At 38.4% G+C, this 14,092-nt stretch overlaps 2 protein-coding genes across 4 annotated transcripts in view; one reads left to right on the plus strand and one right to left on the minus strand.

Moving 5' to 3' along the window:
- The window catches only part of LOC143903741 (uncharacterized), a 137,074-nt gene that overhangs the window by 89,065 nt on the left and 33,917 nt on the right, over positions 1–14,092 (minus strand). The window lies entirely within an intron of this gene.
- Positions 1–14,092, plus strand: part of Tup (LIM1_Isl and LIM2_Isl domain-containing protein tup) — a 34,754-nt gene that overhangs the window by 14,966 nt on the left and 5,696 nt on the right. For both annotated transcript variants that reach the window (XM_077416946.1, XM_077417018.1), the window contains exons 2-4: positions 4,735–4,921; positions 8,810–9,114; positions 12,894–13,195. In XM_077416946.1, the coding sequence (XP_077273072.1) occupies positions 4,735–4,921; positions 8,810–9,114; positions 12,894–13,195 (794 nt within the window). The remainder of the gene's footprint in view (positions 1–4,734; positions 4,922–8,809; positions 9,115–12,893; positions 13,196–14,092) is intronic.

The following is a 14,092-nucleotide window of genomic DNA, read 5'->3' on the forward strand; positions in this document are numbered from 1 at the left end:
AACATTTTTTAAAAATAAACTTTTTTATTCTTGTAGTATATAGTTAACCATGACCAGGCGACTCTATCTTCAAGGAAAGTTATTATTGTACACCAATTAGCGATTAGCGATAATTAACGTTTGATTATATTTATCAGCTGATAAACAGAATGATAACGCATGGCTAATTTTTATTTTCAGTGTACAACGAAAATATGAAAATATGAAAAAAATATGAAAATTGTAGTGACAAAGTAGGTAGTGACAAACATGAGGTTTAAAATTAATGTGTTGTTATTTATGAATAAAATTTAAACATGAACTATAAAGAATAACCATAAAAATGCATGATAAAGAACGTTATACAATTATTTTTTTTGCTCTTGCTGGCATTTGTGGCGTTTTCCACAAATACAATTTTCTTTGTGGAATTAACAAAATATATTGACGTACAGATACTAAAAATAAAAAAATATTTATGGAAAGATATTTACGGACAAGAATAAGTATATACATGCATACTTGTTTCTTTATCTCTAATTGTAAGTCAAGTGTTATTATTACAGTTTATTATAATTTACCTTTTGACGCGTATTGATGTATGTACATATTTTCTCGGCACTTAAAGCTCATTACTAATAGTCGAAATGCACGCATATCTAAACGTATAAAGATACGTTTCAACGTGAAAGCCTAATCTTGGAAATAGACGTACCATTTCTACAACGCCGACCGTACATTTAAAAGAATACATCATATATTTAATATAATATTAATATCTCGTAATAATACCAATCAAATTTTATGAAAATTTCACGCGGGTTGCTATCGACGCCCCTCTCCAACGCTCCCCGATACGCTCGAGGGATCAGCGTCGCGAGGAGGAAAAAAAACGGACCGACGTCCATCGAGCGGACTCCGCGAATTCCCGGCCGCCGCACCGCGTCGCGTCAGGGCGCAGAATCCAGTGTGGCGGACGCCGCCGACTGCGGACGGTCTCGCCGTCGAAACTCTGGGCGGAGTTCCGGCGGCGAGACGTAGACGCGCGCCGCCCAGGCGTGTACGCCCCTGATGATCCTCGACGCGCCTTCGAGCGCACTCCTCTGCCTCTCTTCTCGTCGCCGCGCTCGCTCACGCACTCGCGTGACGACGCGACGCGTCGCGTCGCGTCGCGTCTCGAAGAAAAGCGTCACGCCGCGCGGCCAACGGCACCCGATTTTCGATTTTCGAGCGCCCGGCCCATCTCCCGGCGTCATAAATCGCAAGTAATATCGAGAGTTCTCTAATTTTTTTCGCGCCGCCGTCGGCAGCGCTTACGACCTGCTTCCCTCCGTGTTGCTGATTATGAATTATATTGTACTTTTGTTAAGTGGATTAATTTAACCGCGATCCAACCTCTTATTGCTGCCGATGATGTTTTTTTAAATGTAGCTCTCGCACGCGTACCGTCATGAGTATGAAAGTACGGATATAATATATTGAATTGCTCTTTTCGAAGGACATTAAATATTTACACAGAAAATTTATGCAAAATATATTTTGTATCGGCAATATTATTCAAATGCGATAAATTGATCGTTTTAATTGTATTTTGAAGTTTAATTAAATGTCATAACTCGGTATAAATGTATGTAACATTTATATGTATATATGGAAAGCTGTAAATATTTACTGGGATAATTTCCGACATGTAAAACAAGTTTCTCATCATAGATTATGTTACATATAAATATATTCGTGGCCGAACTGTAATATTGCACGCATTCGCTACTGTTTCTTTATGTGACCGAAAGTCGGGTACTTATTTACGAAAATATTAACAAAGTTTTATGAAAATTATCTGTAAACAAGAGAATGCACTAAAATAACAAAAAATATAACTGAGAATTGAACGTGGAATTTAATATCAATTCTAAAAATAACTTGTGTATGAGGATAAAATAAAATGAGGAATTAAAAGAACATTTATATTAATATTAAACTACAAAGAAAAAAATCTAAAAGAAATAAGTTAATTTAAATAATATCTTGATGTACAGTATATTATAATGATAAAAGATATATACTACCAGTCGGCGAACGTTTAAAAAAGAGACCATTGCAAGTATAAAATTTAAAATTATTCCCAGTGAAGCACTATTTAAAAGTTTCATTCTTGCCGTACTCAATATTTGTTCTTAATTTGACAGGAAATAGACATTATATTTAACACAGTTGTGATTAACATAGCCATGCATCGTTTAATTTCAAGAAAATGGACTGATGATTGTGAAGCCTCTTTTTTCAAAACTGAACTGTGAACAATTTTAGAAAATGAGTGGAAGAATCTTTCGTCAGAAAAAATAAATAAACTTCTAGCTAGATTACCTAGATTAGTAAAAAAAAAGTGATTAAATTAAGGGTGGCTACTTTGACGAGAAAAATGTCCAATATTCTTTATTTTGTCTAACACTCTTTTCATATTGTAAAACCTATTTTTTATAAAACTTTCAAACACATATTATATTATTTTTTATTTAATCAAAGATTGAATAAGATAATGAAAATATGTAAAATATTATAATGCAAGTTTTATTTTATTTAATATAGTAGATATTTTCAATTAATGGCTTTAAACTTTCGCTGGCAGTGTATGTAAATTAATTAAGCTAGAAGAATAAGAATTCTTATATCAAAACAATTAATAAAAGAGAAAATAGTGAAATAAAAAGTAACGCTCTTTACGCAGAATACAAGGTTAATATACAATAAAAATTTCAATTTTAATTATTTATTACGCAGATCTTACAAAAGAGAAATTGATGAAATAAACGTAATAATAAAATAATACAAATTAACACACAGATAAGCATTTTTCTTCTGTTATAGACAAAAGTATAGTACTCTCTACCATTTTTAATTCGCGAAAAGACGTAGTCACCAGTCGCGAATGTATTAATTAAAATAATGGCTTACACGTGCGTAATTATCCTTATCAAAATAAGGAAAATGTGTTTTCTTAAAATTAAAAAAAATTACATTTGATATTTGATATTTCCTGTTATTATAAAGAAACAGAGAATGTAAATTCTAAATTAACCGTTAAATTTTGGAGCTCCTAGTTTGAATTAAAACACTGAAAAACAAAATGGAAAAAATTTTCACGTTATGTTGAAAAGGCGCGCGTCATATAAATTATTTGCTTTTAAAAATTTTTCCTAGATTATATTCTTCGATAAAGTCTATCTTCTGATTGTATCTGTATTTAGATAAGATGTATACGACTATTTAATAGTTCATTGAATTAAAGTCTTATATATATGAAGTGGCATTACTAATGCCACTTAGTGTGAAGCTAATCTATTTCCCAAATTTAATAAATCCTCAGAATTGGTCGGCGATATTTGGCGATTATCTTTCTTCGATAACGCACTCGTATGTTCTGATTTTACGAAAGGTGCGACATCATCGTACGATTCAGAGACGTATACGAAAGCGGGCGACCGAGGGTAATGTACTTTCCTGAATTGAATTTCCGCCGGGACGTGAATTTCTTGCCTTTGTTTTTAGTTATATACTAAAGAAAAAAAAACAAACACTATATAATTTTTCAATTTTATTTCAATATTCTTTTATTTCTATTTGCATTATTGTCTTGTATGACTTTCATGTTTTCTCCTATGTAATTAACTCTATATAAGCTTCCCACACTTCCAAATTTTTACGGGCTTTCTACACTGGGGTACAGGTTACCCAACGTCGTATATTTAGCTAAAACTGCATGAAAAAAATCAACCGATTTTAAGTCACTTTTTTTCCATCGATACGCCAGACATCAGGGAATATGCCTGTGAATAAGAAAATATATGAAAAAGATAGTAGTTTGGAAAATATTCGCTTGTAAAGAAAAGGTAAATTCTCGAAGTAGCAAACTAGCGAATTTTACCTGGGGTTACATCAGGCACTCCAGTGTGGGAAAGCCATTAGGATTAATTGTAATGTATATTAATTTGTAAAAAAGGGTGAAAAAGATATTGTTCGTCGTTCAATTCACGATGCAAATGGATGCGTAAATACCCTCGCTATAGGTACCTCTCTGGTACGATTCCATTACGTAAGCTTTATCCACGAAATCACTGATAGGTAACGCGTTGACGCGAAAGCGACGACAGGACAGATCGACGTATTGATTTTATTTTTGTTTGTCGGCGATTTCGCCGGGCGGGGATGTCGATCGCTATTTCGCGCGGCTAATACGTAACTAACGAGCGGTCGTTATGATCGACGATAAGATCGATCGATCGCACATTCCGTGTTTTAATTCGAGATCGCGTGTCATCCGTGAAATACGTATACAAAATGCGGTTTTCCCTTTGTGCTTTCACCGCGGACGTGTGCCTCGAGATAACACGATTATTGTTTTACGTTATTATCCAATATCAGTTTCTCTCTTCGAGGAAACGCACCGACGGATCTCTAGATCGGGCGCGATTTTCATCAAAAAGATCTTTATAAAAATGTCGAAAATTAAAGATATGTATGTATTGTGTAAAAATGACGATCTCGCGAATTGCATTGCATTCGGCATGGAAGATTATACTTCTGATTGTAAAATTAAGATTTTTTTGAGGAAGCGACAACTGTTTCTCTCTCTCTCTCTCTCTCTCTCTCTCTCTCTCTCTCTCTCTCTCTCTCTCTCTCTCTCTCTCTCTCTCTCTGTGTTTCTCTCTCTCTCTGTCTCTCTCTCAAAATCGATCGATTGTTTGCGTGTTTCAGAAGGCAAAAGCTCGCACTGCGTTGGCTGCGGCGGTCGAATTCACGACCAGTGGATCCTGAGGGTAGCGCCTAATCTGGAATGGCACGCGGCTTGTTTAAAGTGTGCCGAGTGTCAACAGTTTCTGGACGAGAAATGCACCTGTTTCGTGCGGGACGGCAAAACTTACTGCAAGCGTGATTACGTTAGGTAAGTCACGTCGTCGCTTTTTTTTTTAAGGAACTTCGCTGTACGCTTTACTGGAAATTCAGACAGGGAAACTTCTTTTGAAAGGTGGTTCAACCCTAGTAGCCGCAAAAAAAATAAATGAAAAAAAGAAAGAATCTTCGGCGGTAGAAATTTCCAAGGAGCTACGGAGCGTTCAATTTTTCGCCAGTTTTTTACGGCGCGCATCGAAAGAAACGAGGAAGGGTTGCTTTCAGATTGCACTCGACACTTTTTCGTTCGTTTTACGTCGTACAATTAATTCTTTTCGCGATTACGAGAGAGACGAAATCGCGCGATGACGTGGTACGTCAAGCGGACGCACCGTCTCATCGTCCGACGGTTAAGTGTCGCTCCTTAACGAACGAATTCCACGAAGAGGTGGAACAAGAGGCACTCGGGAGAGAGACCCCGGCCTCACGATTGCGGTGCAATATGGTAATTAATGCAAAACCGTGCCTCTTGTCACTGCGGCCGCTACATTCTCCGGCGACACGCGATACGCTCTTTCCGATACGCATTTGCAAACGCTCGGATTGGGAGGCGAGCAGGAGGGAAAAGAAAAAAAGGTAAAGGAAAAAAAAGGAAGAGAGAGAGAGAGAGAGAGAGAGAGAGAGAGAGAGAGAGAGAGAGAGAGAGAGAGAGAAATGGTCGAGAGGCAGAAATTGGGGAAGGAGGGGGTGACAGGGTCGAGAAAGTCCGGGGTATTTTTATCCGACGTATACACGTGGAGTGCGGTGCAACGCACACGCACGCATGCACGTATGTCCCCGCACCGTCACTGTCACGACGTTGCGTGCGCTGGCGCGTGCAAAAGAAACCGTGCAGTCCGTGCACGCAATTATGCTCGCGCTCGCGAGAGAACTCGCACTCGCGAGTCAACGCAACGAGGCGATGCGTGATGGCATTGATCGACATCACCTCGACACAGTGACGGTTATTACTGTCATTTACTGACGATGCGATCGAAATAGTCGAAATAGCATTATTCGTAATAGCCGACTTAGCCGGTGCGTGGCATGGTCGATCATATAGGAAACCAATAGAAGTATTCGCGACCGCGGATACCGCGGATAAAACTACGAGAAATAGAATTGAACACGACTTTATGGAGTTATAAGCGGCTTGAGGATTAAGTAACTTTTGCTGACTTACGCAATTAGTTTAGAAAATATGAACGAAGACTTTGTATATGAAACTTCTTTTTTCCATTAATCATCTTGGATTCGAGACAGACATAAAATTAACTTTCGATGATGTTGAGAGAATTTACTTTATACGGATTTTGTAAATTATTCGTTAATTTGCAACTTTTTAATTTTTTTTAGAGAATAATATACTTGAACATCATCAAGATAATTAATACGAATGCGTGTTAAGCGAAACGTCTATTATTAGATTATTTTTCCTGAAGATTGTATTACTCGATAATAATCTACTCCTTTTCTATGATTGGTTTTCTGTTCTTCGACAGTGACAGAATGACGGACATGCCTTTGTGCTTGTAATCGAATCAATTATCATAATTGATTTTATAATGCTTACATTTAATTGAAAATTGGAGTTGTTGTATTCGTTTCGCTGTTACGTCACTTTCGATGTGGCAGAAATAGGAACGGGAATGTGCCAGAAATGAAAAAAAGACGCATCCCTTGCGTGGAGATTTCTCTCTTTCTCATTTCTTTCTTTTTTTTTTTCATCGTTCACGACGGTAATGCCGCCAAATAACCCATCGGCACGAATTCGACCTGGACCAAATATTTTTCCCTGTCGAGGCAGCGGGTTTATTTGCGCTGATCCGTCGAACGTCGGAACGTCGCCGTAACTCGAACAAGACTGGCGTATCCGGCCGCGGACTCGAGCGACAGCGATGACGGCCGTTTGTTGTTGCTGTCGCTTTCGTTCAAAAGTCCAAATTACCAAAGTAACTCCCTCCTCATACGTCCTTCTGGGTGTTCCCGGCGGTATAGCCATTTCCGACAGGCAAACGCCAACAATCGCAAAAGTGCCACGATTATTACAAAATATAATCATGCACGTAGTTGAATTATCAAAATTCACTGTAATTGATTTACATATACACACGTACACATAAATGCATAATTACATGTTTATACATTATAATTATAGATATACATATAATAATATTATAAAATTTCATGTATACAATATTATATTTTTCTAAAATGCACGTGATGTCCCGGAGCCGAAGTATTGGTTCTTTTAATTATATACGTTTTGCAAAAATAAAGAGTATCAATTTTGGCTAAAGTTACGAGTACGATTTCGCTTCAATTACGAGGATGCAGATAATTGCTCGCACACGTATAAGTGCACCGAAACATCTCTCGATGCGCGTGGAAAAAGTTTATCGACTTTGAAAAATAAGCAGTAGCGATGATAACAATAGAAACGTCTATTATACATCAACGCGGTCGTCAATTACGCGCCGGGCGCAACCATTAATCCCGCGTTATATATATATATATGTATATATGTATTGTATGTATGTATATGTTTGTATACAATTTATATATATGTATATGTGTAAAAAAGCTAGCCCTCAATGTGTGTTGCGTATACAGAAATAAATACACAACACGACAATAAAGTCACTTTAGCTCGATTTATGTTTCTCCACTTTGCATTTATCGAATTTAGAATAAAGCTTTTATTTCCAGTTAACCGAACGTGTTCACAACTTCGCGATGTAGTAAAATAGAAGCAAACAAAGGATAGAAATTTATCAAAAAAAGAAAAAACAAATAATGAAAAAATTAACATCGCGATTCATTCTGCTGGATAATATTAGATTGATACTGACACAAACGTTGTAGCAAAGAAACAATCAGTAGTTGCCTCACAATGAGAAATGTACATCAACAATTATCAACAATTTATCAGAATTGAATTTGCGCACTTTATACATATAAACTTCGTTAATATTGATTAATATTGAATTTTCTCCTCAATGTATCAATATAAATAAAACAATTAATCATTAAAGTCTAACTTGACCGACATGTAAATCCACCAAGTAAATTAGAAAATGCCATTTTATGTGAATTTATATATTTTTTTTTCACTTAGCTATCGATTATCTATCGATCTTAGGACATAGTTTTCGTTAGAACAGTAAATTCAACATAATTAAACCGATAATCGATTTAACTTTTTGAAATAATAAGCATTCCTTAAATCACTGTAACAAATTTATTATGAAAAATATCCCAGCTATAAGGTTCGAATTAGACTTTTTTTTCTAATCCGTGACGTCTTTACCAACTTGATCACTAAGTTATGTAAATAATCCTAATTTCAAATTATAAAGAAAATGAATCAAAGTAGTCCGAAAATGACAATTTTGGCCATGTTTATATATCTATTGCAAATTATGTTTTACGTTTTTGCCTAACATCTAAAAATATAATCTTTCCTCTTTAAAAAAAATGAAGATTTCCTCTTTAAATCTTTTTCTTCTATCTCTGTTTTTCACGTACGTTTTTTTTTATTGATCTACTATAGACTTCAATATTAGAGAATTCTCGTCATACATTACTAGTTTTTGTAGTAAAATGTGTGTTTATGACCAAAATCCTAATTTTTGAACTATTTTGTGCTATTTTCTTTTAAACTTGATATGACAACAAAATCCTGAAATCAGATTTAGATTCAGTGCATCAAATTATTTCAAATAGATAATTTTTCTCAATCTTACGAGAATTCCTCGTTCTAAGATTTCCTTCAAAATCATCCAGAAAATTCAATTCAAACTCTATTCGAAATTTTCCTATTCGGAAATCCTCGCTTTGCAAGTTCGTTGTGTTTATTCGTCAGAATGGCGAATATATCTCTCTTTCATATGTGTTGCAGGTTGTTCGGCACGAAGTGCGACAAGTGTAGCCAGTGTTTTAGCAAAAATGACTATGTGATGAGAGCGAAAACTAAGATCTATCATGTGGAGTGCTTTCGTTGTTCCGCATGCATGAGGCGGCTCGAGACCGGCGACGAGTTCGCTCTGAGGCAGGACGGCCTCTTCTGTCGGCACGATCACGATGCCCTCGAGGGCGGAAAGCACTGCACCGGAGTTGTCGGTATACCCGGAAGCGAGAATAACAATAACGCTTCCCTGACGAACAACAATCATCATCTACACCCGAACGACGGCTCGATGTCAGGTAAGAGCACAATCGTCGAAGACCGAATTCTTTTTTTTTTTTCTCTTTTCTCTCCTTTCGCCCGCGATACGTTTCGAATTGCGAAGATATTGGCGACATTGAAAAATGGCACCGTCATGAAATCTTATTTTAACATTTTTCAAAGAAACGGAAAGTTCTGAGAGAGACACAATAAGTACCGCCGCGATTTCTGAATTTACACGCCGCGTTATCATGAAGTCTACTTTAGTATCGTCTGTTGTTATTTCCGTTCTCCCGTCAGTTATCCTTAATTGCCTTAATTGAACACGGTTATCGAGATTCTACGATTAAATAATCTTCGCGCCTGTGTGAAATGGGGAATCCGGCTTCTGACGTGCGTCATACGACGAGACGTGAGATATATCTGTGGATTATCAAGCACAGTCTATCCATGTTCCCAAAGACCAAATTTGCAAAAGGGCGCGCGCTCGAGGGTAAGCTCAAAGGACTCTCCTATGTTGTGTTAGGCTCACGACGTATAATTAGGTGTTGATAATTGAAGCCGTTAAGACCGTAAAGGCTTGACCACTACCCTCCTATACGTCAGGATTACACGGGCTTAATGTCCTGTAGCCTAGCATAACGCGCGCGTATACGTCCCGACCGGCTGGACTGCTACCGAGCGAATTAACTCGACCGTGCGGGAGCCGAAATTCAGACACTAAATCCAGCCGTGTGTAAGATATATAGTACGGGATTGCACCGGCAGAGCAATTAGGTTTCGAGAGGAGAGGACGATTTGACAAATAATCAATGGGAGTTAATGCCAGAGGCGACTGATATTAACTCTTTTGACACCTCGTGTCGGAAGGCAGTCGCAACTACAACTCGCTAATTTGCCAAATCGGTTAGTGTGCCAATGACAAATGATTAAGTAAACGCCGGCGAAATATACTACTACAAACTACTTCAAGAGACCACTATATTTGATATCAAAGAGCACGCTCGATTTTTCTTTCCTCGGATATAAGAGCCAGAGAAGAAACGAACGAACTTTTTAATGTGATACGTATAGTAATCGAGATGCGGAAAGAAACCGCGACGCGCGCACGATGATCGGCTACCGTTTTCCCCGTGGGTTCCCTCTCCACGCTCTTCCCTCACAAAATGCAAAGGACAAACGTCGGCATAATTACCCGATATACTAATTTTCGTGCAAATAACTCGTGTGCGGCAGCGCGACGTGCACACGTCGTCCCGTGTTTGTCATTGTGATTCGTCATTGGAGATCGTCGCGCGTAAAACGTCGTTCTCTACGCACGAAAAAGTTGGACCACCTTGTGCCGACGGTAGTGGCCCCGACGTGTATTCGGAACGTTGCCGAGGTGCCAAATGTAACACCACCCTGCCAACTACTGTCGCGCATAACTACGCACGATCTGTTTCCTCTTATTCGTATTTTCTTTATTAGCGCGCCGAGGATATATCCCGCGGGACGGGACATCACGAAAACGTGTCGTCAAGTTATTAATAGCCCACGAATTGCCGATCAGCTCTAATAAACTGTCCGCTTTCGATCTGCGAGAAATATAACGATCGTTCTTGGTATCGCGAGATCTATATAGTATAACATTTCACGCGACTCCAATCTTGTTTTATAACGTTAGAATAAAATAGATTTCTTTTTGTAGAGTTTATTTAATACCTGAGATAATTTTTCAAAAATTATGGTAATTCTAATTTTGTCTTAAATCATTCTTTATTTTTTTTAATGGGTTCTGTGAATTTATGCCCCGCGATTATATGAACGCTCGCCGCTCTCTAGGCGTTAAGAGGATCAAATTTATTAGGCCACGGATTATTTACGTGTTAAACAAACAAATTTCCGACGCGGTCGTTTGAACACGCACGCCACGAAATAGTCCGGTATGTCGATCGATCATTAAAAGATCAATTAACAGTATGCTTTTCAAAAGAATTTAATTTCTTGCTGATGTTACACCGTGATGAAATAACTTCTTCCTCAAACTAAGCGCTTCTCTTCGCCGCATACTTCTCATTCTTTCTCCGGAAGGTACTTCCAATCTATATGCGATATGATAGGTATATGATCTTACACGATCGTTTTTCGAAGGTCGAGAGTCTGTTCACTCTTCTTATCGTCGTGCCGCCGTGTCAACGCCGGTTTCATTCTCGCTTATGCCAACCGAGACCGCTATTTGGTTAGGACACAGAAATAGGATTTCGTTTGTTCTCTTGTAGTGTACTCTCGTTGACTTTCCGTCTTCCCGCTGGCGGATCTACTAGATTTCGAACGACACGACACCTAAAGCGTCGACGTTGCCTAGAATATACATCGGTGAAATGGTCAAAATTATCGTTGGACATCTAGCTTCCTCTCTGAATGACGTGGAATAATTTTAAATGACTTCTGCTGACTTTATTTCCTCGTCCTCGTTACATCGGGAGGACTTCTTCAACATGCATTCTGTATTACATCTTCGTGTACGTAACGACAAAAATCGAACCGTTTAGACAGGATACTTAAAATTTCGACTTATTACTCAGACTCTGATAAAATAATTAAAAATTTGATTAAAGTGTATATTATATTTCTCTTTTTTTAAAAAGTATATTATTTAATTGGCAACGCTACGGTACATTGACAATCATCTCGATCACGAAACTGTTTGCGTTGATAAAGGATTTACGTTTTACTGCCTCCTTTTTTTTCTTTTGAGTAAATCTCAGGTGTATCTTCGAGGAAAGATTCCGCGACTACGAGACGGACGGGCAGATTAAACAACGCAATACTTTTTGACAAAAAAAAGTGGATAGCCTCTGTCGCCTCTTGCAAATAAAACATTACGCGTTCGCGCGACCGTGGCTCGCGAGTCACGAATGATTCGCGCTTAAACGTTCCGCGATTCATTCCAAGGTCGCTCGGCTGGATCAAGGAATCGCATAAGCACGGAATCCGCGTTTGCCCATCGACAATATTGTCTCTTGACTGTTTTGTCGAGCGCTAGGTCCGCAGGCGATCGTCTCGCGTCGTCGGTACCTTTTGCTTCGCTCCCCGTTGGTCCGCCATGCTGAACCAGTATCCGGATCTCCCATTAGCCGGGCACGACCGTTTTGCAAGACCGGTTGGGAAGATATAGTCGCGGGTCCGGAATCGTATCGCGCGCGTATTTTCCGTTCTTCCGTACCTCGTGTCCGGGATGTTTCGTCTCGCGAAACGCGGCTCTCTCGCGGATAAATCTTCGCCGAGAGGCGGCAACCGCACGCTCGCCCTTTGTAAGTAACCGTCGAGAAAAACGTTAACGAAGAATCCGGAAGAGCTGGCGAGTGCCGAAAGATTTACGACCGCCTTGTATTCCGTGTTTCCCTCCCTTTCTACGATTTCGCAGTTGGAGCGAGTCGCGCGCTTACGTCAGTTTATTGCTATACCATAAAAATGACAACATCTCTTCCTTAAGTCTGCCTATTAGATTAACTAATTAGTTTTTGTGCGGAAAACATTCCGTCGCGTTAATACATCTATTTTTTCCCCGCAAACTATTAACACCTACTTACGCAAACGCAATTGTCACAATAATTCAGATTCGATCAATATTTTTTCTACGCAACATATTCTAGCTTACATTCTAGTTTTCTTTATAAAAATACATATCTTGCATCCTTTAAAACGCGCGTTCTTCAAAATATCCCACAATTTGTTTATATATATAATTCATATTTTACATTTGAAACACGTATTCGTTTAGCTCAGCTTGGTGGCCACCGCGAGGGAGAACTTTCGACGTTTATGCTTGCAGATTCCGGATCCGAGAGCGGATCGCATAAGGCGGGCGTCGGTGGCGTTCGCGGTTCCGGTGGCCACAAAAGTGGCGGCGGTTCCGACGGAAAGCCGACGAGGGTACGCACGGTTCTCAACGAGAAGCAGTTGCACACCCTCAGAACCTGCTACGCGGCGAATCCCCGCCCGGACGCCCTAATGAAGGAACAGCTCGTCGAAATGACGGGGCTGAGTCCACGCGTGATCAGGGTGTGGTTCCAGAACAAGAGGTGCAAAGACAAGAAGAAGACGATCGCCATGAAGGCGCAAATGCAGGAGAAGGTAACGAGCTACGACATCCCCTATATCCCTTTTCTCTGAGTGTAAAGTTAAATAAATTCTCAGATTCTTAAGCCTTTCTGTTTGCCATTAGCTTTGCGAGTTATAAATCGGATAAATGAATAGACAGTTCTTATTTTAAATGCACACTCCGAATATGTGGTAAGAAAGATATTAAAATATATATAAATATATATATATATATACAAAAGTTGTTTGGTTTTGAAGGAGACAGAAGTTATGCCACCTATTTAATCATGGATGTGAAGATCATGTTAAGAAAATTGGAAATTTTTATTTCCAATCACTTGGAAATTTTTAAACGAGAATCCCTATTTTTTTTAATTGTATATTCCTGTAATTGATGTCAAAACGTTTTCAAAACGCTAGTTTAACCTCTTAGTGGTAAAGTCTATCAGGTAAAGTCTGTTGTTAATGTCGATGTATTTCGGAACAGTTCCGTGCTCATTGCACAATTTTATCCCGAAGATCTTCGTTTATTCCTAACAAGTCACAAGCTAGTTCATAAGTTTAGTGAAAGATTTTCGTGATGTATTTTTGTATTTTTGTCATTTTAAATCACTATCAAAGAACTTAAAGTCTCAGTCGAGTGAAAACTTCCCGTTAAGAGCTGTTAGTTTGAGAGTACATATCACTTTAAATACCTACCTAAATTATCTTAAAAGAAACAGGTTATTAAAAAAAATGTTTTAGAATTTAGATAAAACTCTTGTTTTTTCTTATGGCTTAGTCTTTCAGTAGTTATTTCATGATTCTAAACCCTCTCTACTGTATGTGTGAGTGAGTGTTACTGATAAGTATGATAATAAGTATTGCTCAATTTTTTTAAGTCCTTCTCTTTACTTTAAAAAAAATTTTTTTTAATGTTATCCACCGTTC

Source organism: Temnothorax americanus, unplaced genomic scaffold (assembly GCF_048541705.1).
Source record: "Temnothorax americanus isolate GAGA-0224 unplaced genomic scaffold, ASM4854170v1 Scaffold1, whole genome shotgun sequence".
NCBI classification, from domain to species: Eukaryota; Metazoa; Arthropoda; class Insecta; order Hymenoptera; family Formicidae; genus Temnothorax; species Temnothorax americanus.